The sequence below is a fragment of the Camellia sinensis genome, chromosome 6 (assembly GCF_055761805.1).
Source record: "Camellia sinensis isolate YWXY chromosome 6, ASM5576180v1, whole genome shotgun sequence".
In the NCBI taxonomy this organism is placed as follows: domain Eukaryota; kingdom Viridiplantae; phylum Streptophyta; class Magnoliopsida; order Ericales; family Theaceae; genus Camellia; species Camellia sinensis.
Genome location: NC_138966.1, coordinates 163,031,934 through 163,056,661, shown reverse-complemented (window position 1 = coordinate 163,056,661; position 24,728 = coordinate 163,031,934). Strand labels below are relative to the sequence as shown.

Here is a 24,728-nt window from a genome sequence, read left to right as displayed (position 1 = left end):
TGTTACTGCCGCTAAAAAAAATCTAGAATTAAAGTACAGTAAAATACACAAAATAGTATTAAGAGAAAAAATTAGAAAGCAAATTACAATTGAGAAACTGAAGGAAAATGTCAACAAGTATTGGATGATGGCAGAAACCGGGGGCTCCCAATTTGTGATGGCATGTTTTGTGACCTGCTCCACTTCAGGGGAGATATGTCTTCTGACTGCTCTAATTTTTGCAAAGCTCAGGTCCGACTGTGGTTTTTTCATGATTTCCACTCTTCAGATTATAAGTGGTCACCATTTTTTATTTATTTGATTCAAACTGGTGCAGTGGTCGTGGGGACTATGGGTCCAGTATTTAGATGGTTTACTGCCATAAAATCCAAGTGCTCCAAGAAAAGCATCAAAGGCTACATAAATGAGCTCAAACTGGAGACTTATTGGACTGAGAGGCTGGTAGAATGGACAAAGAGCCCCGTAGTTCTTCAAATTAGAGACCCCATATTCAGAAAACATGTCCAGCACACAAAAAATTTAGTTCTAAACTTTTGTGTAATGGTTCAGATTGTGATTGTGGTTGCAAGCAAATTAAATCTTCTCATTTTTGTTTTTTTCGATCGTCCGCGCTTGTCATCTTACCAGTCAACGTCTCCTATGAAGCTGAATCTTGGCAATTATGTTTTACTTCTTGAAGGTGAAGAGGAACTTCTCCAAAGTACCATGAAGAACATTAGTGATGCAGCAGATTGTTTCATTAACAAGGCCAAAAAACAGCAGCCCAAAAATCTAATCAAACTTCTTTTACAGAAATCTACAGGTGGCTTTAAACGCATAACAGAGTTCGACAGCGACCAAGTTTCATCACTAAATTCTAAAGAACCTTCTAATTGCTGGGCTCTGCCATTGGTGACTCTAACTTGCATCGCCATTACAATTCCTAAAATCAAGAAGAGCATCGCTAATAGGCTTATATGCAGTGTGAGCGAAGGCCTCTCATATGTCAGATATGTTGACAAAAGCATGGATGCCAAAGGAAACCTTACAAACATCAGAAATGCAGCAGACAAAGCGTGCTTAGGAGTCGAACTTTATCGCAAGTGGTTTGTCGAGGATCTCACCAAAATAGTTGTCAAAGGAACATCTTGCAAAAAGACTTTTCAAATGCTTGTAAAATACGAGGCAGATATCACTGGAGACCCCGAAAATAACCCTACTGATGCTGTGAAATATACGGGGGCTAGATATCGTTCTAGTAGACAAAATGAGCTCTTAAATCTACAAGAAAAATAAAACCTTGAATCCATAAGAAAGAGAAAATATCTTAATATTATTGATTGAATCCCTCTATTACATATGCTTGTAGGCTTATTTATAATAAACTAAACCTAATACTTATAGGAAAAGTAATTCTAAAATAAATTAGGAAACTTAAATCCACACAAATTAGGAAACCTAAAAGAATAGGAAACTAAAATTCTAAGGTGCCGTTTGGTAACACTTATGTTTTCAATTTTCTGTTTATATTTACAAAAATTTAAAAAACTCAAATAAAAACTTGTTTGGTAAAATTTTTGATTTATAAATCAGTGGTCTCAGTTTATAAGTTTGGCCAAAAATGTGTTTCCGTTTTGAGTTTTGAGTTTTTTTTTTTTTACCACCCAACACTAGCCACCACCTGCCACCATTTTCCACCACCGTCTTCCGCCGCCACCACCCACCACCTGCCACCACCATTCACCACCCACCTGCCACCATCACCCACCAGCCACCACCCACATGTCACCCACTCGCCACCACCACCCACCCCTGGCGACTGCCACCACCACCACTACCACCACCACCCACCCACCACCCACTTGCCATCCACTCGCCACCACCCATCACCTGACACTGCCATCCACCGCCCGCCGCCACCACTCATCACTCACCTGCCACCACCAGCCACTCACCACCACCAGCCACCTGCCACCTACTCGCCACCCACCCACCACCCACCACCACCACTACCACCACCACCACCACCACCACCATCACCCACCACCCACCCGCCACCCACCTGCCACCACCACCCACCACCCACTACCCACCACCACCACCCACTTACTACCACCTACCACCCGCCACCGTCACCCACTCACCCACCACCACTACCACCCGCCACTACCCGCTACCACCCACCACCACCTGCCATCCGCCACCCACCTGCCACCACCCGCCACCACCACTACCATCACCCACTCGCTACCAACTGCCACCGTCACCCACCCACCATCACCACCCACCACCCACCCGCCATCCGCCATCCATCTGCCACCACCACTCACCACCCGCCACCACCACCACCATCACCACCCACTCGCTACCACCCACCACCCGCCACCGTCACCCACCCACCTTCTACCTATCCGCCACCATTCACCACCCACCTGCCACCACCATTCACCTCCCACCTGCCACCATCACCCACCAGCCACCACCCACATGTCACCCACTCGCCACCACCACCCACCCCTCGCAGCTGCCACCACCACCACCACCACCACCACCCACCACCCACTTGTCATCCACTCGCCACCACCCACCACCTGACACTGCCATCCACCGCCCGCTGCCACCACTCACCACCCACCTGCCACCACCAGCCACTTACCACCACCAGCCACCTGCCACCCACCTGCCACCTACTCGCCACCCACCCACCACCCACCACCACCACTACCACCACCACCACCACCACCACCATCACCCACCACCCACCCGCCACCCACCTGCCACCACCACCCACCACCACCCACTTGCTACCACCTACCACCTACCACCACCCACTTGCTACCACCTACCACCCGCCACCGTCACCCACTCACCCACCACCACTACCACCAGCCACTACCCGCTACCACCCGCCACCACCTGCCATCCGCCACCCACCTGCCACCACCCGCCACTACCACCACCATCACCCACTCGCTACCAACTGCCACCGTCACCCACCCACCATCACCACCCACCACCCCCACCCACCACTCACCCGCCATCCGCCATCCATCTGCCACCACCACTCACCACCCGCCACCACCACCACCATCACCACCCACTCGCTACCACCCACCACCCGCCACCGTCACCCACCCACCTTCTACCTATCCGCCACCACCACCCACCTGCCACCACCTGTCATCCGCCACCCACCACCTGCCATCACCACCCGCCATCGTCACCCACCCACCCGCCACCAGCTACCCACCACCCACCGTCACCACTTTCACCACTCGTCATCGTCACCCACCCACCCACCACCACCCACCTGCCACCAACTACCCACCACCCACCGTCACCACTTTCCACCACCGTCTTTCGCCGCCACTTGCCATTACTTACCATTTCTCACTCTTTTTTATATTTTTATATTTTTTTAAACATTTTGTCAATTACCAAACGCGTTTGTAGTTTATGTTTTTATAAAAATAAACAAAAAATAAACAAAAACCAGTTTATAAAATTTTTGTAAATATAAACTGAAAACGTAAACGTTACCAAACACACCAACTATTTAAAATCCTAGTCAAAATCTAATTCCAAAATAATAAAATTAAGAAATAATATATCAAAATATTAAAACTAAAGATATAATTTTTTTAAAAATCTTGTCCTATACCAGGCTTCTCTTTTTTGAAAGAACTTGTCCTCGAGTTCATATTAGAGATCTGCCATCTTCCATGCCAAATAAAGATATATTTTGAATATTTCAATTACTTGCCCCTCGTTCAAAAGTTGTATATATAAAAGTTTTCTTGCTGAAAGTTCTTATCTATATGCTTCAACTGGTTGACAAGATTAATTAGACAAGTATTGAAAATCAAATTAAATTGCTCTACCCCAAGAAAATCCACGAAGTGTATTTTATGTTGATGTTGGATACTCTCTAGACTTTACTCTGTCTTAGATTCAGTTGGGCATTCAATTATCATCTTTCGAATACCAATTGGATCCTCAATCAACTTCTCTGGTGCACATGTCAACTTTATTACCTCATCTTTGAGTTCAACTTGATCTCCTTTTGCGATCTCATAACCATCATAATAATCAAGAGATGATAGTTCCATCATTAGAAACTCTTGGCTAACTTCAACGTCTTTCTCTTGCTTCACCTCTGTTGGAACAATCTTCTGTGTACAATAAATAAATTGAAACTAAATCAAACGAATAAAATAAATAACGTACCGAATTTATTTTACCAAACCGAATGAATAATAAAAAGATCAAGTCAGTGTGTGACACTCTGTCCTTAAGACAGATTCGCCTTGCTATGGTGCTTACGGATTGATGGCGTCTATCTTCTAGGATACAATTATCTTCACAAATTTGTAGTAGCACTCCAAACAAATTTGTCCAGCAAACTAGAACCTGTGTTCTATACTCTCTAAATTTTTCCTAGAAAATATATGTAGAATATATCATGCAAGAGAGCAAAAGTAGAAGGGAAATAAAGATTTTCGAATCCCTAAAAGCTAGAACAGATCTGGTTTATATAGACCCGAACAAGTGTAAAATTCAAACTGAATATGTGGGTTTTTGAATTGAACATGTACTATTTGAATTTCAATAGATCTGCTGGACAATTTGATCTGTTTGAACTGTAGATTCAAATCTGTTAACTGCAGCAGTTTCTGGCAGTTATAAAACTGTAAAACAGTTTGAATCTATTCAGGAATTTAGGACAGAAGGTGGTAAAAATTGGACAGAAAATTAATTTCAATTTTGGCACAAAATTGGAATTTAATTTCATTAAGAATTTCTTTAAAAAAATTCAAATAAATTTTGTCTAAAAAATTAATATTAGAACCGACCCGACCCACACCTACACAGGGCGCGGCCGGCCGGTCGGCGGCGGTGTGCGCGCGCATGTGGTGGTTTGAGCCAAGGTTTTATTTGTCCATAACTCCTCCCTTCTTCAAACTTGGGGTGCCCCTTGGGGCCCAACCCAAGTGTTACCACCTAGAACTTATATACTGTAACAACCCCGACTCATGATTAATGCTAATTCATGATTAAGCATGTTAAGTAAATGATTAAGACGAAATCCTAAATTAATTACATGAGTATGTTGCTTTAAATGCATTTTTATTTGTTTGATGTTGAATGACCTGTTCATGTTTTAGTTTTGATTTGTGAATTGAAGGTCTTATCAGCATTCGATTCAGAAATTGACTCGATTTGTATGTTAATTAGGATTTATAGAATTTTATGGTAAATTTGATTAAAATTTGATTCAAAACGAATAAAATTAGAATAATTAGTGCCAATGTGATTAACATAAGTCAATTTAATTAAGTCACTCTAATTAAGCCTATATAAGGCTACTTTGACTCCTTTACTTCGGTTTACACTCTCATTTCCTACTCTTTGATGCTCAAAAACATGAGAAAGGAGAGAGCAGGGAGATTTAGTCTTAGGCATGAGAATTGAACTCAATTGAAAGGAATTGCTAGAATAGAAGAAGGAACCTTGGAGATTGATCATCTAGCTCAAGAATTTGGCATCTAGGACCCAATTGAACATCTAAGGTAAGTCTTGAAATTGAGTTAATTCATCTTTGAATTTAAGCGAATTGAGCTATGAGATGTAAGAATTAAGCTTAAGAAGTAGGAAGAAAGATTAATCCATGCATGCATATTCATTTCATTACATTTGGAGCATGTTTGCTAAGAATTCTCTCATGGATGTCATAGATTGAGCTTGATTGTAGGAAATCATCATGTTTTCTATTAATTTTCCAAGTTTGATCATGTTTTGAAGTGGTGGAGTTCAAGAAAATTCATGCATGTTATATTCTTGAAGCATTCATAAAGTTTAAGTTGAATTTGTGTACAATTGGCATCGTTTTGGACTTTGATTTTATGAAATGATCTTTAAATCATGATGTGTTATGAGTTTCTAAGTGTTTTCCAGAATTTTGGCCCAAAAGGATGAATTTTGGAGTGTTAAATTCATGTTTTGAACTTTGGGAGTAAATCTGGACAACCCAGAATTTTGCTTCCACGCTCGAGCGACCACCTTTATTTTCACACTTCTGCTCGAGCGACAAAAGGTTGGCTCGAGCGTAAATTGCATGCTCCCAGAAGTTTGCGTGTTTGGAAGCACGCTCGAGCGAAAAGACTTGTGCTCGAGCGAGGACCTGTGTCTTACGCTCGACCAAGCGTCGAGTGACCGTCAAGCGGATATTGCACGCAACCAGAACTTTTTCACATTTTACAAACCGGTCAAGCGAAGGAGTATGCGCTCGAGCGACCACTCACATTCTGTATGTTCGCTCGAGCAAAGAAAGCTACACTCGAGCGAGACCCCTGTTTTCAGCAAGTTTTGAAAAATATTTTCAAGTACATTTTTGCATCCTCTTTCCATCCTAAACATTCCTAGGCCATGATTAAGACATCATAATGAGGATAATGATATAGAACCACACCAAAACAAGTAGAAAGGACTAAGTTATCAATTCTGGGTGTGTAATTTAGTATACGTTCGTTCTGTAACTGTGTAAGTTACGCGCCTCAAGGAAGCTGAATAGCTTGCTTACAACCCTGTTATCTGTGAATAACAATGTTGTAAAGTTATGTTCATTTATAATTATTTTCTGAACGATTGACTATACTGTTTTCTGAAATGATATTGTTTACCGAATGAATGTTTGTCCTATTTTATGAACTGTACTCGTGGCATCCATAGCAACTGACTGTTATTGTTACTGTTACTGTTACTGCTACTGTTACAGAGATCTTTATCAGTTCCTATCCTTAGAACTACTATTACTGCATTGATGGCCATCAACTGACTGTTTGGTCTATTAACACCTACTGTATTATTCTGCTATTGGATGTACCACGTATGACTGCTATGATTTCTAAATGAATGATATGACTTGAAATATGAGACATTGAATGAATAACTAATCTACAGATACAAACGACTGCTTTAGACTCTAAAAAGGCATTCATTCTTAACCCCTTTACACATTCATTATTCACTGGGCTTTAGATCACAGTTTATTATATATATGTAGGTGGCTAGGCACTGAATCAAAGTTAGAGGTGTTGACCCGAGCTCATGTTTTGTCAAGCCAGCCGTTGTGCCTCATACCGAGGTTTCGAACTTGCACGAGTCAAGGTTTTTTTTTTTTTTTTTTGGGTGATTCATATTCACCCTTTTGTCTTTGCCAATGTAAAGAATGTTTAAGACTTTTGTTTATACAGTTTATGATGATGGGATTACGTCCCTGACTTGCATAATGTCTTACATATGTATTTTTGGTATAAGTGGTTGTGAATACGGCTCTGTGCATGAAAGTTTATTTCCATTCAGGTCTCCACAGCTCATTGGACATCATCTTATTATTGATTAGCTTCCGCCAGCCCCTTTTATATTGTGTTATCATCATTACTGTTAAGCAGGCCTTTGGTAATCACGGATTACTGGTCAGTTATGATGCTAAACCCTTAGGGGCGAGTTTAGGTCGTGATAAAGTGGTATTAGAGCACGAGTTATACCGCACACACATGACCAAATGAGCTACAGGATGTCCTAGAAAAGTAATTAGGGCATTGCATGAGCATAAGAAAGTGTGTGTGGTTATGACATGTATATATGTGCTAATGTACATAAGTAAGCTATTTTTCCTATGTTTATTATTACTGTGTTGTATATAGTGCAATGGAGAATACAAGGAATACAGATGAACCTGAATCATCTGAAACGAGAATTGCAAGATTGGAAAGAATGGTCGAATTATTGACTGAGGCACTAAGACAATAACAGAACCAACAGCCCCTACCCCCTCCAGTGCAGCAAGAACCAAATGCCAATGATGATGTGATTGCTTTGACACAAAAGTTTAACAAAATGAAGCCACCAACATTCCAAGGAAGTCTTAAACCACTAAAGGCCGAAGCATGGGTCCTAGAAACTGAAAAACTGTTTGAAGTATTTCCGTGTGCAGAGGCACATAAAGTGTTATTGGCTACTTTTACTTTACAAGAAGAGGCTAGACGGTGGTGAATGCTTATTCATAATACAAACAATGCTATGGCTTGGGCTCAATTTACAGAAGCTTTTTATGAGAAGTATTTCCCTCAGTGTGTCCTGGATTGCAAAGTGACTGAATTTGAACAACTGAAGCAGGGCACCATATCAGTAGCTGAATATGAATCTAAATTCACCGAGCTTGCCCAATACGTACCACACATGGTGGATACCGACTATAAAAAGGCTAGAAAGTTTGAAGGTGGACTTAATGTGGAAATACTCGATCGAATTAATGTCTTGAAATTACTCAAGTATGTGGATGTCCTTGACTGAGCAATTATAGTTGAGGCCAATGTTGCAGCATTGAAACAGTCTAAGGCACCGGTGACTGAGTGGCAGGGCAAGAGACAAAGTTTCAGTTTTAAAAAGGGTTGGAACAATTTATTAAATAGAAAGCAAAATACAAGGTCAACAAGTAGCTCTAGTTAAGGAAATAATTCCGTATCACCTTGTCCGGAATGTGGCAGAAGACATGAAGGGGTTTGTTACAAAATTTCTGGAGCATGTTATAGGTGTGGTAAGGTGAGCCACATGGTCAAAGATTGTCCTCTCACATCTCAAGGCACTAGTAGACCCGTAGTAAGTGCTGTAGCATCAACTATTACAGCAAAACCCAATCTCAAAGCTACCGGAAATGAACCTTTGAGGCAAGGCCAGGTGTTTGCACTTGTACCAGGAGACGTGCAGAATACTGAGGCAGTTGTGTCAGGTATACTTTCAATTTGTACTCAAAATGCTTATATTCTAATTGATTCGGGGTCAACACATTCGTTTGTGTCGCATGCTTTTTCACAAAAATTAAATAGACCACTAGAACCCATAAATTATTTATTAGTTGTATCTTCACCTGCTAGGGGATCTATGACTTGTGCTTATGTGTATCCTGCGTGTGAGATTGTTATTGGGGATGTGCTTTTATATGTTGATTTGCTACCTCTGAATCTCGATCATTTTGATGCAATTTTGGGAATGGATTGGTTAACAAAATATCATGCCTCCATTGACTGCGTAACAAAGCAAGTTATTTTTCGTCCATCGAGATTGCCTGAATTTAGTTTTAATGGGGTTAGTATTGTACCTCCCCCATACTTGATTTCATCTATGACAGCATCCAAATTGATTAAAAATGGGTGTAAAGGATATTTATGTTGTATACTGACTGTGCCTACTGATACTAAAGTTAATGTGGACAGTATTCCTATAGTCCAAGAATTTCCAAATGTTTTTCCAGATGATTTTCCAGGGGATTTGATTGACAGGGAGATTAAGTTCACTATTGAGGTGATACCAGGTACACAGCCAATTTCTAAAACTCCGTATAGAATGGCACCTACTGAATTGAAAGAGTTGAAAATCCAATTACAAGAGTTATTAGACAAGAGGTTCATCAGACCTAGCACGTCACCGTGGGGTGCTCCAGTTTTATTTGTGAAATAGAAGGATGGTTCATTGAGGCTTTGCATTGATTACCGTGAGCTAAATAAGGTGACGGTGAAAAACAAGTATTCGTTGCCTCGCATTGATGATTTATTTGACCAACTGCAAGGTGCTCAAGCCTTTTCCAAAATTGATCTTCAATCTAGGTACCACCAATTCAAAGTTAAAGCCGAGGACATTGAAAAGACTATAGTTCGGACTCCTGTCACGGTTCTGAATCTAATCTCACAAAGTGCAATGTGAGACTGATAAACACCAAAGAGTCCAAGTCTGGCAATCGGTCTTGGAAAAACGATTTTGAATCAAAAAAGGCCAAACATGGACTGCTTTGCCAGATTACAAAGTCGCCACCTAAATATTTTATTTTTGGAAAATTTAGGAAACCCTGACTCGTGCCAAAGAACACGTGTCCGTCATCACCAAAGTTGCCTCGGCTCAGGAACTTGCGTACGAGAGGGGAATGTCCTGAAATAATCACCCCCGCTTACCCGATCAAAGATCGGCCTCTACTAAGCATGATATATTGTTTGATAAACACGTGTGTTCTTATTCCGGTTATTAATCTAACTTACTATGTGATGCGTACAGCATACAAGTATAGACTCAACCACGAGAATTGGAACAAACAACTCATGTTTGTTTTCGAAAATGGTTTGAAAGTGCTACTCGCAAGTAGGCTAAAGCGCGGATTTGCCACCCTCAAGTGGGCTTTAAAACATGATTTTGCCACTTCGCAAAGTGGGCTTAAAACTCGCAATCATTGAGTTGTTCTAATTCAGGCAATAAAGCCTTCATCTACAGGCATTTATGCAGTTTATCAGTTAAGCAAATAGCCTCATGGCAAGCATGCTAACATGGCAACACTCACACTTATGCAAGGATACTAAAGCGTAAACACTTACAATGTACTCCAAGCTAAAATACAAAACTAGTTAGAAATCATGCATGATCCTAACTATGTTCAAGATGCCTAATGCAACACATGCAAAAATGCAACTAAATAGGCTCGGGTATCTAAGATGGCATATGAATGCAACACTTGATAACATCCTTTGAAACACGTATTCAAGTAGGTATTGAAATACAATGCAGTTTGAATGATGCACCGAGCCCGGTGCATGCAATATAAATGAATGGATGCAAACAGACAAGCATAAGGTATGCTAATTGAAATATGCCCTAATCTAACCATCGAAAGCAGTTAAATAAAAGGGAGAAAGAAGTGGGGTTGGAAGACATGCACACACACACGCACGCACGCACCCTTATTACAACAATACGCCCTCGCGAAGGAGGGTCCAATGAATACGCTAAGCTTATCTAAGCGAAGCTAACTAACTAATCTAATTAAACTAATTAGACTAATTATTACAAACCAATAAAGAAATAGCTAAACTAAGCTACTTAATTATTATAACACTTTAACTAATTAACAAATTAATTAATTTACAAATTCAAGCTAACTAACAAGTAAAGCTTTAAAACTATGCTGCCTCGGCTTTGTTCGAAGAAGTAGAAGATGCATGCTCGATTTTTGCCCCGAAAAGCTCTCCGGTTTGCTCTTTAGAGGCTCTGTTTGCAGGGTATCCCCAAGAACTTCTGCTGAACTTTACCAAAACAATGCTGAGGAGTGCACCAGTGACCTGCCGACCATGAATGGTGGCTGCCGGCCATCTGCCAGCCAAGAGCATGCCTCTGCTGGCCAACAATGCAAGGGTGCCGGCCAACAATGAAGGGGTGCCGACCACTGGTGTGCTGTGACACCAAACTGCAACAGAGCACAAAACAGAGAAAAATAAAGGGTCTCCCAAGAACATGTGTATACTGTACCACTCCTTATCATCTTAAAACATTAAAGGAGAGGTACCATTGGATCCAAAACCATCAATCAAGCATGCAATGCATAATGGCCAAGGATCCAATTTGCACAAATTCAATGAATGCAAGGAAAACAAGACTCTAGGACCACTACCTTATCATGGAAGATCAAAGGAAATGGAGACAAAGGGAATTGGCTTATTTTCTTCACTTTGAGTATAAAATGGACCAATCTCCCCTTGTGTTCAATATAACGTCCGATTGAACACAATGCAATGCAAACATAACATGTTTATCTTGGCATATTTTACTTGATTCAATTCTTGTTTACACATTTTAAGTTACCAAACCATTCATTAGTTGATTTGTCCAAATGTGAAAGTCCTCTAATGAGAAAGAGGTCAACCAAAAGAATGGTTTAAGGCATAGGAGAGACCATGCCTTTGACTAGAAGGAACCCTCAAAAGAGGGTTAAAGCCTTTTAAGCATAAGCCTCAATCCTAAGCATTAAACACAACCTCAAGACTAACCAATCCTCAAAACAAATGAAAAGATGAAGAAGGGAGGGAGGTGGCAGAATTACAGTGCTGAAATGGCATGAAACACAAGACTCTAACATGCAAACAACTCATGTACAACATGTTAGACACTTTAAGCATTAAAACTAGTGAAGAGCTTTACACTAGCATCATGCAATATCAAACTCAAACAGTCAAACCAGCTCTGGACAGAGCCCAAACATGTCAAAATAAAGGCCAAAACATGCTGAGATGGAAGTTCATGAGGCAATAAAATCATGCTCAAGTATTGGCTCACAAACAAGGCATAAAGCACAACTCACAAAAGCTATAAAAGAGTGGAATATGTGAGAATGTGACTATGTTATATGCACTGAAATCATGTGAGAAATGAGGCTAAGGCATGCAAACAACTCAAGCAAAGCATGCTAGAGACTTTGAAACTCAAAGCTAATCAAGGGCCTTTACACTACAACCATGCACAACAAGCCTTACATGGCCAAGACCACTCAAAACAGAACTAAATCATGCTAAAATAATGGCAAAAACATGCTGAAGTAGAGCTAACACAAGCCAGGATGATAGGCTAAAGCATGAAGCATGTTAGGCCAACAAGCATGGTTGCACTACAAGTACCAAAAGCAAGCAAGAGGTGACCCAAACACCCAAAAACAGAGTTAAAACATGTCAAAACAAAGCCAAAAACATGCTTGAACTAAGTCACAAAAGAGTAGAAAAGCATGCTCAAGTATGAGGCCATCAACAGAAGCAAACAAGATACAAGGAGAGGGGATTCCCCCCTCCTATTTTGAGCCTCAAAACCAACTTTCTACCACTGAAATTCCTTTGAGTTTTAGTGGTTATAAGGTCAAGCAAAGGATGTTACAAAAGCTTAGAAAGGTGGCTCAAGAGGCTTTACAAGCCAAAGAGCAAAAGAGGAGAACCACCCCATTTACCACACAAGGCTTAAACCAACATTTTTAAGCCTTAAAAATAGAACTTTTTTTAGACTAAAACTAGCTTCAAAGTTGCATAGAAAGATGGCAAAGCAATGAACTAGAACAAAGCTTAAAAGGGTGAAACTCTTACCCTTGAAGCACAACAAGAAAACAGCAAGCTTCTGAGCCAAAACCAAGCCAAAACCACTCCAAGGAGCTCAAACAAGGCCTCCAAGATCCTCAACACTAAGGTGAAGGTGTTTGAGTAGGTGTTTTAGTGCAAATATGTAAAGAAAACACACTTTTAAACACAAAATATATAGAGGGAGGATTCTAGAGAGAGAAAGAGAGAGAATTCTAACTCAGCTCAATTTTTGTAACCCCTTGCATGCATATAGATAGCTTCTATATATAGAAGATACAAAGGAACCTTGAAGAGATCCAGTCATCCACGTGGGTGTAGATGAGCTAACCTGTGCAAACAGCTGCCAAAATATCTGCAAAAAGATCTACTAAAACAGTGATGGCCGGCCGGCCATCAGTGATGGTTGGCAGCGCCTCATTGATGGCCGGCAGGCCTCATCAATGGCCGGCAGGCATAAATTGATGGCCGGCAATGGCATTCCATGCCTGGCAGTGCATCAAAACAAACACTATGGAGGGACCAAAGCATGGTCCAAAAATGGGGCATAAATGATACAAGGTTTCGAAAGCTCAAACTTGTGACGTTCCACTGCGAAATTCGAGCGCTCGGCAAGCAACCAAACTTGTCACCAGATGTACCTGCAAGCACATCCAAGTCTTGAGGACGGTCAAAAATGGGGTGTCTACACCGCTTTTCGAACAAGGTATGAACATTATGAATTTCTTGTTATACCTTTCAGAGTTACTAATGCACCTGCTGCATATATGGATCGTATGAACAGAATTTTCAAACCATTCCTCGACGAATTTGTGGTTGTTTTTATAGATGATATCTTGATTTATTCCAAAAGTAAAGAGGAATACGAACATCATTTGAGAATTGCTTTGCAAACCTTGAGAGAGAAGAAATTGTATGCAAAACTGACAAAGTATGAATTCTGGCTTGACAATGTTATGTTTTTGGGCCATGTGATTAGTAAAGATGGCATATCAGTTGACCCACAGAAAATTGAAGCAGTGGTGAATTGGCCTAGACCGACTAATGTTACCGAAGTCCGAAGTTTCTTGGGTTTGGCCGGGTACTATCACAGATTCATAAAAGATTTTTCCAAAATTGCTTTGCCATTAACTCAGTCGACTAAAAAAGGAATACCATTTGACTGGACCGATCAAAGAGAATTAGCCTTTCAAGAGTTGAAGACTCGACTTGTGACTGCACCGGTTCTCACCTTACCCTCAAGTACGGATGGATATACTATTTTTAGTGATGCTTTTTATAAGAGTTTGGGGTGTGTATTGATGCAGAATGGTAAAATCATTTCATATGCTTCCCGACAACTGAGGCCACATGAAAAGAATTATCCAACTCATGATCTGGAGCTTGCTGCAGTAGTATTTGCATTGAAAATTTGGCGCCACTACTTGTATGGGGAAACATGTGAGGTGTACACAGATCACAAGAGTTTAAAATATTTCTTTACACAGAAAGAGTTGAACATGAGGCAGCGGAGATGGCTAGAATTAATAAAAGATTATGATTTACAAATCTTGTATCATCTAGGAAGAGCTAACATTGTTGCTGATGCACTCAGTAGGAAATCAATTGGGAACTTAGCATGCCTACTTACCGAGCAAACAGAATTGCTGCACGACCTTGGTAAATTGGAGGTTGAAATTGTTCTGCGAGAACAAGGCGGAACCTTGGCTGCTATTTCTCCTCTACCGGCGCTTATTGAGGAGATTAAGGAGAAACAACAACAAGATAACTTTTTGAAGAGGATTATTGATGAACAGGAATCCAAACTGAGGCCAGGATTTGTTTTTGAACATGGTGTGCTGAAATTTCAAGGTAGATTATGTGTATTAAATGATGTTGATGTGAAAAAGTAAGTTTTGCGAGAAGCCCACAGTTCAAAACTTTCTATTTATCCAGGAAATTCAAAAATATACTTTCTGGTGGCCAGAAATGAAGAAAGAAATTGCAGAGTTTGTGTCAAAATGCTTACAATACCAACAAGTCAAAGCTGAACATCAACGACCGGCAGGGTTGCTTCTAACTTTGCCAATACCAGAATGGAAATGAGAGTATATTACCATGGATTTCATTGTTGGACTACCTCGTTCCAATAGAGGTATGGACTCAATTTGGGTTATTGTTGATTGTTTGACTAAATCTGCACACTTTTTACCTGTCAAAACAATCTATAATGCAGATAAATTGGCTACAATTTACATCAATGAGATTGTTAGATTTCATGGAGTGCATGTGTCCATTGTTTCTGATAGGGACTCGAAGTTCACATCAAGATGTTGGCAGAGTCTGCAAATGGCGTTGGGTACCGAATTGAGATTGAGTAGTGCATATCATCCTCAGACTGATGGCCAGTCAGAAAAAACAATCCAAACACTAGAAAACATGTTACGTATGTGTGTGCTTGATTTTCAAGGGAATTGGGAAACTCACTTGCCTCTAGCTGAATTTGCCTACAATAATAGCTTTCATTCGAGCATTGGTATGGTGCCTTTCGAGGCATTATATGGTAGAAAATGTCAGTCACCTGTTTGTTGGGCAGAAGTCGGAGATGGGCCTTTACTTGGGCCTCAAATTGTGCATGAAACAATAGAAAAAGTGAAATTAATTCAACAAAGATTAAAAACTACACAAAGTCGACAGAAAAGCTATGCAAATGTACGAAGACGAGACAGGGAATATGAAGTGGGTGATCATGTTTTCATTAAAGTGACACCAATGAAAGGACAAACTCGCTTTGGAACCAAGGGCAAGCTAGCATCGAGGTATGTTGGGCCGTATGAAATCATTGAAAAGATTAACCCAGTGGCATATTAAGTAGTATTTCCTCCCGATATGGAACATATGCATAATGTCTTTCATGTTTCGATGTTGCGGGATTATCTCTGGGATCCTTTTCATGTTATTGAGCCTACCCATGTGGTATTGAGTGACGACTACACTTATGAAGAAAGGCTTATTCAGATTGTAAACTGACGAATCAAGAAGTTAAGAAATAAAGAATTCATGTTAGTGAAGGTGGATTAGCAAAATCATGGTGGCGTTTACGCAACTTGGGAAAGGGAAGAAGACATGATGAAAAGATATCCTGAGCTGTTCCCTTGAATCCTGTGTTCTTCCAAAATGAAGGTAATTCGACTTTGGAGGACCAAACTCTTTTAAAGGGGGGAGACTGTGATAACCCCGACCCATGATTAATGCTAATTCATGATTAAACATGTTAAGTAAATGATTAAAATGAAATCCTAAATTAATTACATGAGTGTGTTGCTTTAAATGCATTTTTATCTGTTTGATGTAGGAAGACCTGTTCATGTTTTAGTTTCGATTTGTGAATTAAAGGCCTTATCGGCATCTGATTTAGAAATTGACTCGATTTGTATGTTAATTAGGATTTATATAATTTTATGGTAGATTTGATTAAAATTCGATTCGGAATGAATAAAATTAGAATAATTACTGCCAATGTGATTAACATAAGTCAATTTAATTAAGTCACTCTAATTAAGCCTATATAAGGCTACTTTTACTCCTTTACTTGGCTTTACACTCTCATTTCCTACTCTCTAATGCTCAAAAATGTGAGAAATGGAGAGAGTAGGGAGATTTAGTCTTAGGCATAAGAATTGAACTCAATTGAAAAGAATTGCTAGAATAGAAGAAAAAACCTAGGAGATTGATCATCTAGCTCAAGAATTTGGCATCTAGGACCCAATTGAACATCTAAGGTAAGAAGTCAAGTCTCTAGTCTTAAAATTGAGTTAATTCATCTATGAATTCAAGTGAATTGAGCTATGAGATGTAAGAATTAAGCTTAAGAAGTAAGAAGGAAGATTAATCCATGCATGCATGTTCATTTCATTACATTTGGAGCATGTTTTCTAAGAATTCTCTCATGCGTGCCATAGATTGAGCTTAATTGTAGGAAATCATCATGTTTTCTATCAATTTGCCAAGTTTGATCATCTTTTGAAGTGGTGAAGTTCAAGAAAATTCATGCATGTTATATTCTTGAAACATTCATAAAGTTTAAGTTGAATTTGTGTACAATTGGCATGCTTTTAGACTTTGATTTTATGAAATGATCTTTAAATCATGATGTGTTATGAGTTTTTAAGGTTGCGTTTGGTAGAGTTTTGTAAATATGATTTGAGAGTATGAGTTGTATTTTGAGTTTGTGAGTTGTGGAATTATGATTTGAGTGTAGAAAATTTGTTTGGTTATGGTTTTTGAATAGAGTGTTGAATTGAGTTTTGAATTGAGTGTGTAATTGAGTTTTGAAAGTTTGATTTGACATATGAAGTAAGAAAATTTGTCTGGTTACAAGTTTTGGAAAGAGTTTTCAAAACTTAATTCAAATTATTATAACTCATAACAAAACATACTACTTTCACATTATTGAAAATTTTGATCAACACTCATAACCAAACTCTTTTTAAAATTCAATTAAAAAAATTTATTATTAACAGAAAATACTACAAAGGAAATAAATTTTTTTCAAAATAAATATTCAAAAAATTTAAATCATAAATATTTAAATAATTTAAATAATCTAAAAAATTTAATAAGTAAAAAATTTAAATAAATATTCAAAAAATTTAAATCGTAAAAATTTAAATAATTTAAAAATGTTAATATTTTAAATTTAAAAACAACTCTACACTCAAATCATAACCAAACACATAAAACAAAACTCAATTAAGAAATTATTTTTAAAACTCATAACCAAACACATAAATCGAAATTTCATACTACTTTCACAACTCTACACTCAAATCGTAACCAAATACAAAACAAAAAAATTAAAATATTTAAAAATATTTTTATAAAATAGAGTTTGAATTTATTTTTATCAAATATTTTAAAATTTAAAAAATTAAAATCATAATATTTTGAAATTAAAATATTTAAAAATATTCAAAAAATTAAAAAAAAAATCGTAACGTATTTAAATATTAAAATATTTAAAATCTTAACAAAATTAAAATATTTTTAAAATATTAAAAAATTAAAATATTAATTTGAATTGAATTTTTAAAAAAGTTTTGAATTATGTGTTTGATTATAAGTTTTGAAAAGTAATAATTATGTTTTGAATTGAGTTTTGAGAAATGGATGTAAAATTATGATTTGAAAGCTCAAAACAAATAACACACTCAAATCAATGGGTAGAACTATAATTTGAGAGTTGTGCCAAACGGAGCCTAAGTGTTTTCCAGAATTTTGGCCCAAAACGATGAATTTTGGAGTGTTGAATTCATGTTTTGAACTTTGGGAGCAAATCTAAAAAACTCAGAATTCTACTTCCACGCTCGAGCGACCACCTTTATTTTGACACTTCTGATCGAGCGACAAAAGGTTGGCTCAAGCGTAAACTGCATGCTCTCAGAAGTTTACATGTTTGGAAGCACGTTCGAGTGAAAAGACTTGCGCTCGAGCGAGGACCTATGTCTTACGCTCGAGCGACCGTCAAGCGGAAATTGCATGCAACCAGAACTTTTTCACATTTCGCAGACCACTCGAGCGAAGGAGTGTGCGCTCGAGCGACCATTCACATTCTGTATGTTCGCTCGAGCGAAGAAAGCTACGCTCGAGCGAGACCCCTGTTTTCAACAAGTTTTGAAAAATATTTTCAAGTATATTTTTGCATCCTCTTTCCATCCTAGGCATTCCTAGGCCATGATTAAGACATCATAATGAGGATAATGAAGTAGAACCACACCAAAACAAGTAGAAAGGACTAAGTTATCAATTCCAGGTGTGTAATTTAGTATACGTTCGTTCTGTAACTGTGTAGGTTACGCACCTCAAGGAAGCTGAATAGCCTGCTTACAACCTTGTTATCCGTGAGTAACAATGTTGTAAAGCTATGTTCATTTATAATTATTTTTTGAACGATTGACTGTACTATTTTCTGAAATGATATTGTTTACCGAATGAATGTTTGTCTTATTTTATGAACTGTACTCGTGACATTCATAGCAACTGACTGTTACTGTTACTGCTATTGTTACAGAGATCTCTGTCAGTTCCTATCCTTGGAACTACTATTACTGTATTGGTGGCCATCCATTGACTGTTTGGTCTATTAAGACCTACTGTACTATTCTGTTATTGGATGTACCACGTGTAACTGCTATGATTTCTAAATGAATGATATGACTTGAAATATGAGACATTGATTGAATAGCCGATCTAGAGATACAAACGACTGTTTTAGACTCTGAAAAAGCATTTATTCTTAACCCCTTTACACATTCGTTATTCACTGGGCTTAAGCTCACAGTTTATTGTATATATGTAGGTGGCCAGGCACCGGATCAAAGTTAGAGGTGTCGACCCATGCTCACAGTTTGTCAAGCCAGCCGTTGTGCCTCTTACCAAGGTTCCGAACTTGCACGATTCAAGGCTTTTTTTTTTTTTTTGTGGGAGATTCAAATTCACCCTTTTGTCCTTGCTAATGTAAAGAATGTTTAAGACTTTTGTTTATACAGTTTATGATGATGGGATTACGTCCCTGACTTGCATAATGTCTTACATATGTATTTTTGGTATAAGTGGTTGTGAATACGGCTCTGTGCGTGAAAGTTTACTTCCATTTAGGTCCCCACAGCTCATTGGATATCATCTTATTATTGGTTGGCTTCCGCCAGCCCCCTTTATATTGTATTATCGTCATTACTGTTAAACAGGCCTTTAGTAATCACGGATTATTGGTCGGTTACAATGCTAAACCCTTAGGGCGGGTTTGGGTCGTGACGTATACACACATAAGTTCTTTTCAAGTTTTAATGTGGGACAAACTTTTCAAGTAAACCCACATTTAATTCTTTAAATGTTCAATTTCACGAACCCGAAAATAACGTCAACTTCCCATTCACTCATAAATGGTTTTGACGATCCGTCTTCACCGTGTGACTTGTCATGTGGCAAGGAACACGTCACCTCTTCAGACCCACCCCAAAAGACATTTGGGGCCCACTCGATTTTGGGCTAAAAGTTGGCCCAAAATAAGCCTTATAAAACCAAATTTTCCAACAACCTCTTCATCGTCTTCTTCAAACTTCTTGATCAAAGTAATTTCAATGACCTCTCTTTCATCAATTTCGATGTTCTCACCAATTGTTGAAATCAATTTGATTTTCTACTTCAATCAAATGTCTATTTGAGTCTTCAAAGTTTTCAAACATTGAGGTACTCAAAATATTTTCTTCTTCAATGTGTGGTGGAATGTAATAAATTTGTTGACCTATAAGACTTGATTGACCCAAACTTGGCACATAGTCATGTTTTTCAAATAATCTGTATCCACATTTGCATAATAATTATTGAATTACGAAGAATATTGTAAATCAGAATTACCTTGGAACAATTGTTTCGATTCAAGCTTTCTTTGGTATGGTTGATACAACATTTGCCCAAGATTTGATTGAAGAAATTTAAAACTCATCAACTTCTTCATCTTATGCCAGGTCCTAATAGGTTGTTTGTATTGTCGCTTTCGATCATATTGCAATTGTTTCCACCATGTAGAAACATAACCTTGTAACTTACGTGCGGCATATTTGGCTTGCTTTTCTTCAGAGATTTCCATACACTCAAGGAATTTGTCAACTTTGCGAAACCAACAAATAAAATCCTCCTCATGACAAGAAGCATTAAAATAGGGAATTTCTAGTGGTACTTGGTAAACTGAAAAGTCATGATTGATGCAATTATTGCTATTGAACGCATCACTGAATCTTTGTTGTCGCCTTACCGACTGGTATTCAACATAATTCTGGAATAACTCATCTTCAGGTTCGTCCTCACTATTGTATTGATTACAAGAAGATCGTCTCAAGACATTGTGGTTAATAGGCTAGCCTTGGGCAAATCCCATAGCGCGATTCCTATTAACGTTGTCACTAATAGGTTGGCCTTGGGTAAGTCCTTTGACTCGAATCCTATTAGATCTTTCTCTATGATAATCATCCATAGAGCTTGTGCTTCTTCTATCGATGAATGACATCAAGCCAGGAGAAACCTTGCTTTGATACCACTTAACGTGTAATGCCCTCAAAATAAACCCATAACTCATACATTCATGATACAAGAAAGAGATATCATATTCTAAACATCAGAGTATTAAGTACAAAAGTATTACATGTTGACAACAAAAGTAAATGCCCCACGGGCTTACAACTTTCCAAGTCAACACTTGGGTTCAACAAAAGAAGAGTTCTAACTCTTTATATACAAAATAAGCCCTTGGCTTGATTTACATGTAATACAAAAAAAAAAAAATAACAACAAAAAGATCCGTCTGCCTCTAAGCCTCCCAAGCTACGTCCTTGGAGGTGACATACCATCTATACCTGAAAATCATGTCCCATAAAGGGTGAGCCAAAACCCAGTAGAGATATACTAAACCAAGTGTGAGAAATAACTAAACATTAGCATTCGATAAATGGTTAACACTTGTAAATCAACTTACAACCCTTTCCAGTTTCATGACAAATACATCCGTGTTTCATTTCACTTTTCCTTTACTTATCCAGTTCAAATTCATAAACATGGCTCACTATCTAGCCAAACAATTAAATGAGACTACAACTCATATTAAAACATTTCAATACTTCGATTATCTACGTTATGCAAACGTAATCAAGATATCGGGACTTTCACCCTGGACACTCCGACCAACTTAATAACTTAATTATCAATGGAGTCTATCCCCTATCTCCTCCCAAACAACATACATATGCAATGTATTTAAACACTTATCATATACAATGATCAAGCAAAGCATATATTCAATGTGCTAGTCCATCCGCCATATTCAATGACGTACTCAATCGATTAGTTTTAATTCATCTAATCATCATGCAGTATCTACAACAATGAAGACTATCCTCCACCGATAACCTAAAGCATTTATTTCTAAACTCGATAATAAATTGCTAAACAGATAAATTAGCTACAATTTCGAAAGTGAGTGATTAATCAATCCAACTCCACCATTCAATCTCATAATCGTCCAATTTCATGGTTTTCAACTTAATTTCATATTTCCATAGTTCCCGGATTAATTATACAAATTAATCATTTACATTAAATTAGGGTTTTTTCCCCTCTTTTCTCAAGTGTTACTCCCAAGGCCAAATTTCATCAATCAAACACCATAACTTCATTTTAGGGACCACTCATACACTTAGAACCCCAAAAGTAGAAAAACCCCTCTTTCAATTTCAAACCCTAACTTCACCTAAAAACCCCAAAACAACGCCATCTATAAAAAATACATAACATCTATGTCAAAACTCATAGAAAGGAGTAGGTTATCCCTACCTCAAATTTCGGAGCTCAAAGAAGAAGAAGGACAAAACTCAAGATGCTCCGATCACCAACTTTTTCGGATCAAAATGAAGGCCATGCCAAGCTCCACACTTTATACAAAGGGACTAGGGTAGAAGATCACTAGAGCTAGATGATTTCGTAGAGAGAAGATGTATTCTAGAGAGAGGAGCTCTCACATGAGGGTTTTGAAAAGCTAAAGAGAGAGTGGGTCGAAAAAGTGGTTCAAAAAGCTTCATCTCGGATTGATATACATCAAAGTCCGCTCGAGCGTGTAACGTCTCGCTCGAGCGTCAGACACAGACTCCCGCTCGAGCGTGAAAAGCGACGCTCGAGCGTCGAATGCACACTTCCAGAAGTTCTGCAGACGAAGGTCCCCGCTCGAGCGTGAAAGTGGACGCTCGAGCGTTCGATGACCTGCAGGGAAAAATACTGAAGACTAAAAAATCCCGCTCGAGCGGGGGAGCAAAAGCAAAAGGGCCCGCTCGAGCATCAAAAGCCCCGCTCGAGCGTGAAGGCCAAAATCTGGGCATAAACTATTTATTTCTAAACACAACCAACCTGTTTCAAACTTGCCTAACACAACCCAAAACTCAAATACAAAGAGTAAATGATAGAAACGAGAATAAGACAACAACACACATCCACAGAACCGAGCCCGGAATACAATAAACAATGAGAGGAAAACCGGGATCGCTATAACCTTCCCCCTTAAAGAATTTCGTCCCCGAAATTAGATAAATAAGTTTCAAAATTGTGTTTTTCCTCAATTCTCAACAAGATTATAATTCGACATTACCATCCTGACCCATTACCGGTCATTCCATCACTTTTGAAGAGGCAACTTACTACATAATTTTCAACATGCATCATCAACATGCATTCCTTTGAGTTTCAATAAGTCTCAATACCATATTCCACAATTTTATAACATATTCAATGATAGCGATACATTTGCATTTCTAAAACATAATTAACATATACAACGTTAAAGTAAATTTCCATTTCCGAACCATATTCAATGGTTATAATATTTCCATAATCCAAAACATATACAATGTTTCCAGAATTCATTAACAAAACAAAATTTCCAATACATGATTAAACATTAATAAACAAGTCCGGATATTTCTCATGGACCTCTAACTTACGTTCCCAAGTGGCTTCCTCCACTCTGTGATGTTTCCACAAGACCTTCACCAAGGGTATCGTCTTGTCTCGCAAGACTTGATCTCCCCTATGCTCATCTACCTCTAAGTCAGTCCAATCCAATACATGTGATGGATCCGGCTCGTACTTCCGAAGCATACTAACATGAAACACGTCATGCATCCCGGATAACTGAGGCGGTAAAGCTAAACGATATGCAACCTCCCCAATCTGCTCAAGGATATCAAAGGGACCAATAAACCGAGGGGATAACTTCCCACTCTTTCCAAATCTCATCAAACCCCGCCTAGGTGATATTTTCAGAAAAACGTGATCACCTACCTCAAATTCCAAAGGCCTCCTCCTACGGTTGGCATAGCTCTTTTGGCAACTCTGGGCTGTAACAAGTCTCCTACGGATAAGTTCAACTTTTTCCGTCGTTTCACGCACCAATTTCAGGCCCAACAAAGGTGCATCACCCACCTCGGCCCAACACACTGGAGACCTACACGGTCGGCCATACAAGGCCTCAAACAGTGCCATGTCAATACTCGATTGGAAACTATTGTTGTAGGAAAACTCCACTAAGGGCAAGTGCCTCTCCCACGAACCACTAAAGTCAAGGACACAGCCTCGAAGCATATCCTCAAGGATCTGGATAGTACGCTCGGACTGTCTGTCAGTCTGAGGATGATAAGCCGTGCTAAAGGTCAACTTAGTGCCTAAGACACTCTGCAAACTATGCCACAACCTAGCAGTAAAACGCAGATCTCTATCTGAGACGATCGACACTAGGACTCCGTGCAACCTCACTATGTCCCGAATATACAAGTCGGCAAGATGATCTACCGAATCTCTCATGCGCATAGGAATGAAGTGCGCCGACTTAGTCAACCGATCAACTACCACCCAAAATAGCATCACTACCCCGCTGAGTCCTTGGAAGACCTACAGTGAAGTCCATCGTGACATGCTCCCACTTCCACTCGATAATAGGCAAAGGTTGCAACAAACCCGCTGGCCTCTGATGTTCGGCCGTCACTTGCTGACAAGTAAGGCACTTTGACACAAACACTGCCACATCTTCTTCATACCCCGCCACCAAAATTGGTGACCCAAATCACGATACATCTTAGTGCCTCCCGGATGCACCGCAAGGTGTGAATGGTGTAACTCTCGGAGTACTTCCTCTCGGCAAGACTCCGGCACAAACAAACGGTCTCGGTACCTCACACTCAGTAGTCAAACCCTTCTCAACCTTCCCACTGGAGATCTTCTCCCGGAAAGATCCTACCT

General features: G+C 39.1%; 1 protein-coding gene across 1 annotated transcript; it reads left to right on the top strand.

The window, feature by feature from the left end:
* The first annotated feature begins 330 nt into the window (after nucleotides 1-330).
* On the top strand, nucleotides 331-1,275 carry LOC145793770 (uncharacterized). The gene has a single exon (XM_082876640.1). The coding sequence runs from the start codon at nucleotides 331-333 to the stop codon at nucleotides 1,273-1,275; it is 945 nt and encodes a 314-aa protein (XP_082732766.1).
* Nucleotides 1,276-24,728: the final 23,453 nt, after the last annotated feature.

What these genes read in the sequence shown, in the direction of transcription:
- LOC145793770 (XM_082876640.1), top strand. Translation starts at nt 331, where the DNA reads ATGGGTCCAGTATTTAGATGGTTTACTGCCATAAAATCCAAGTGCTCC.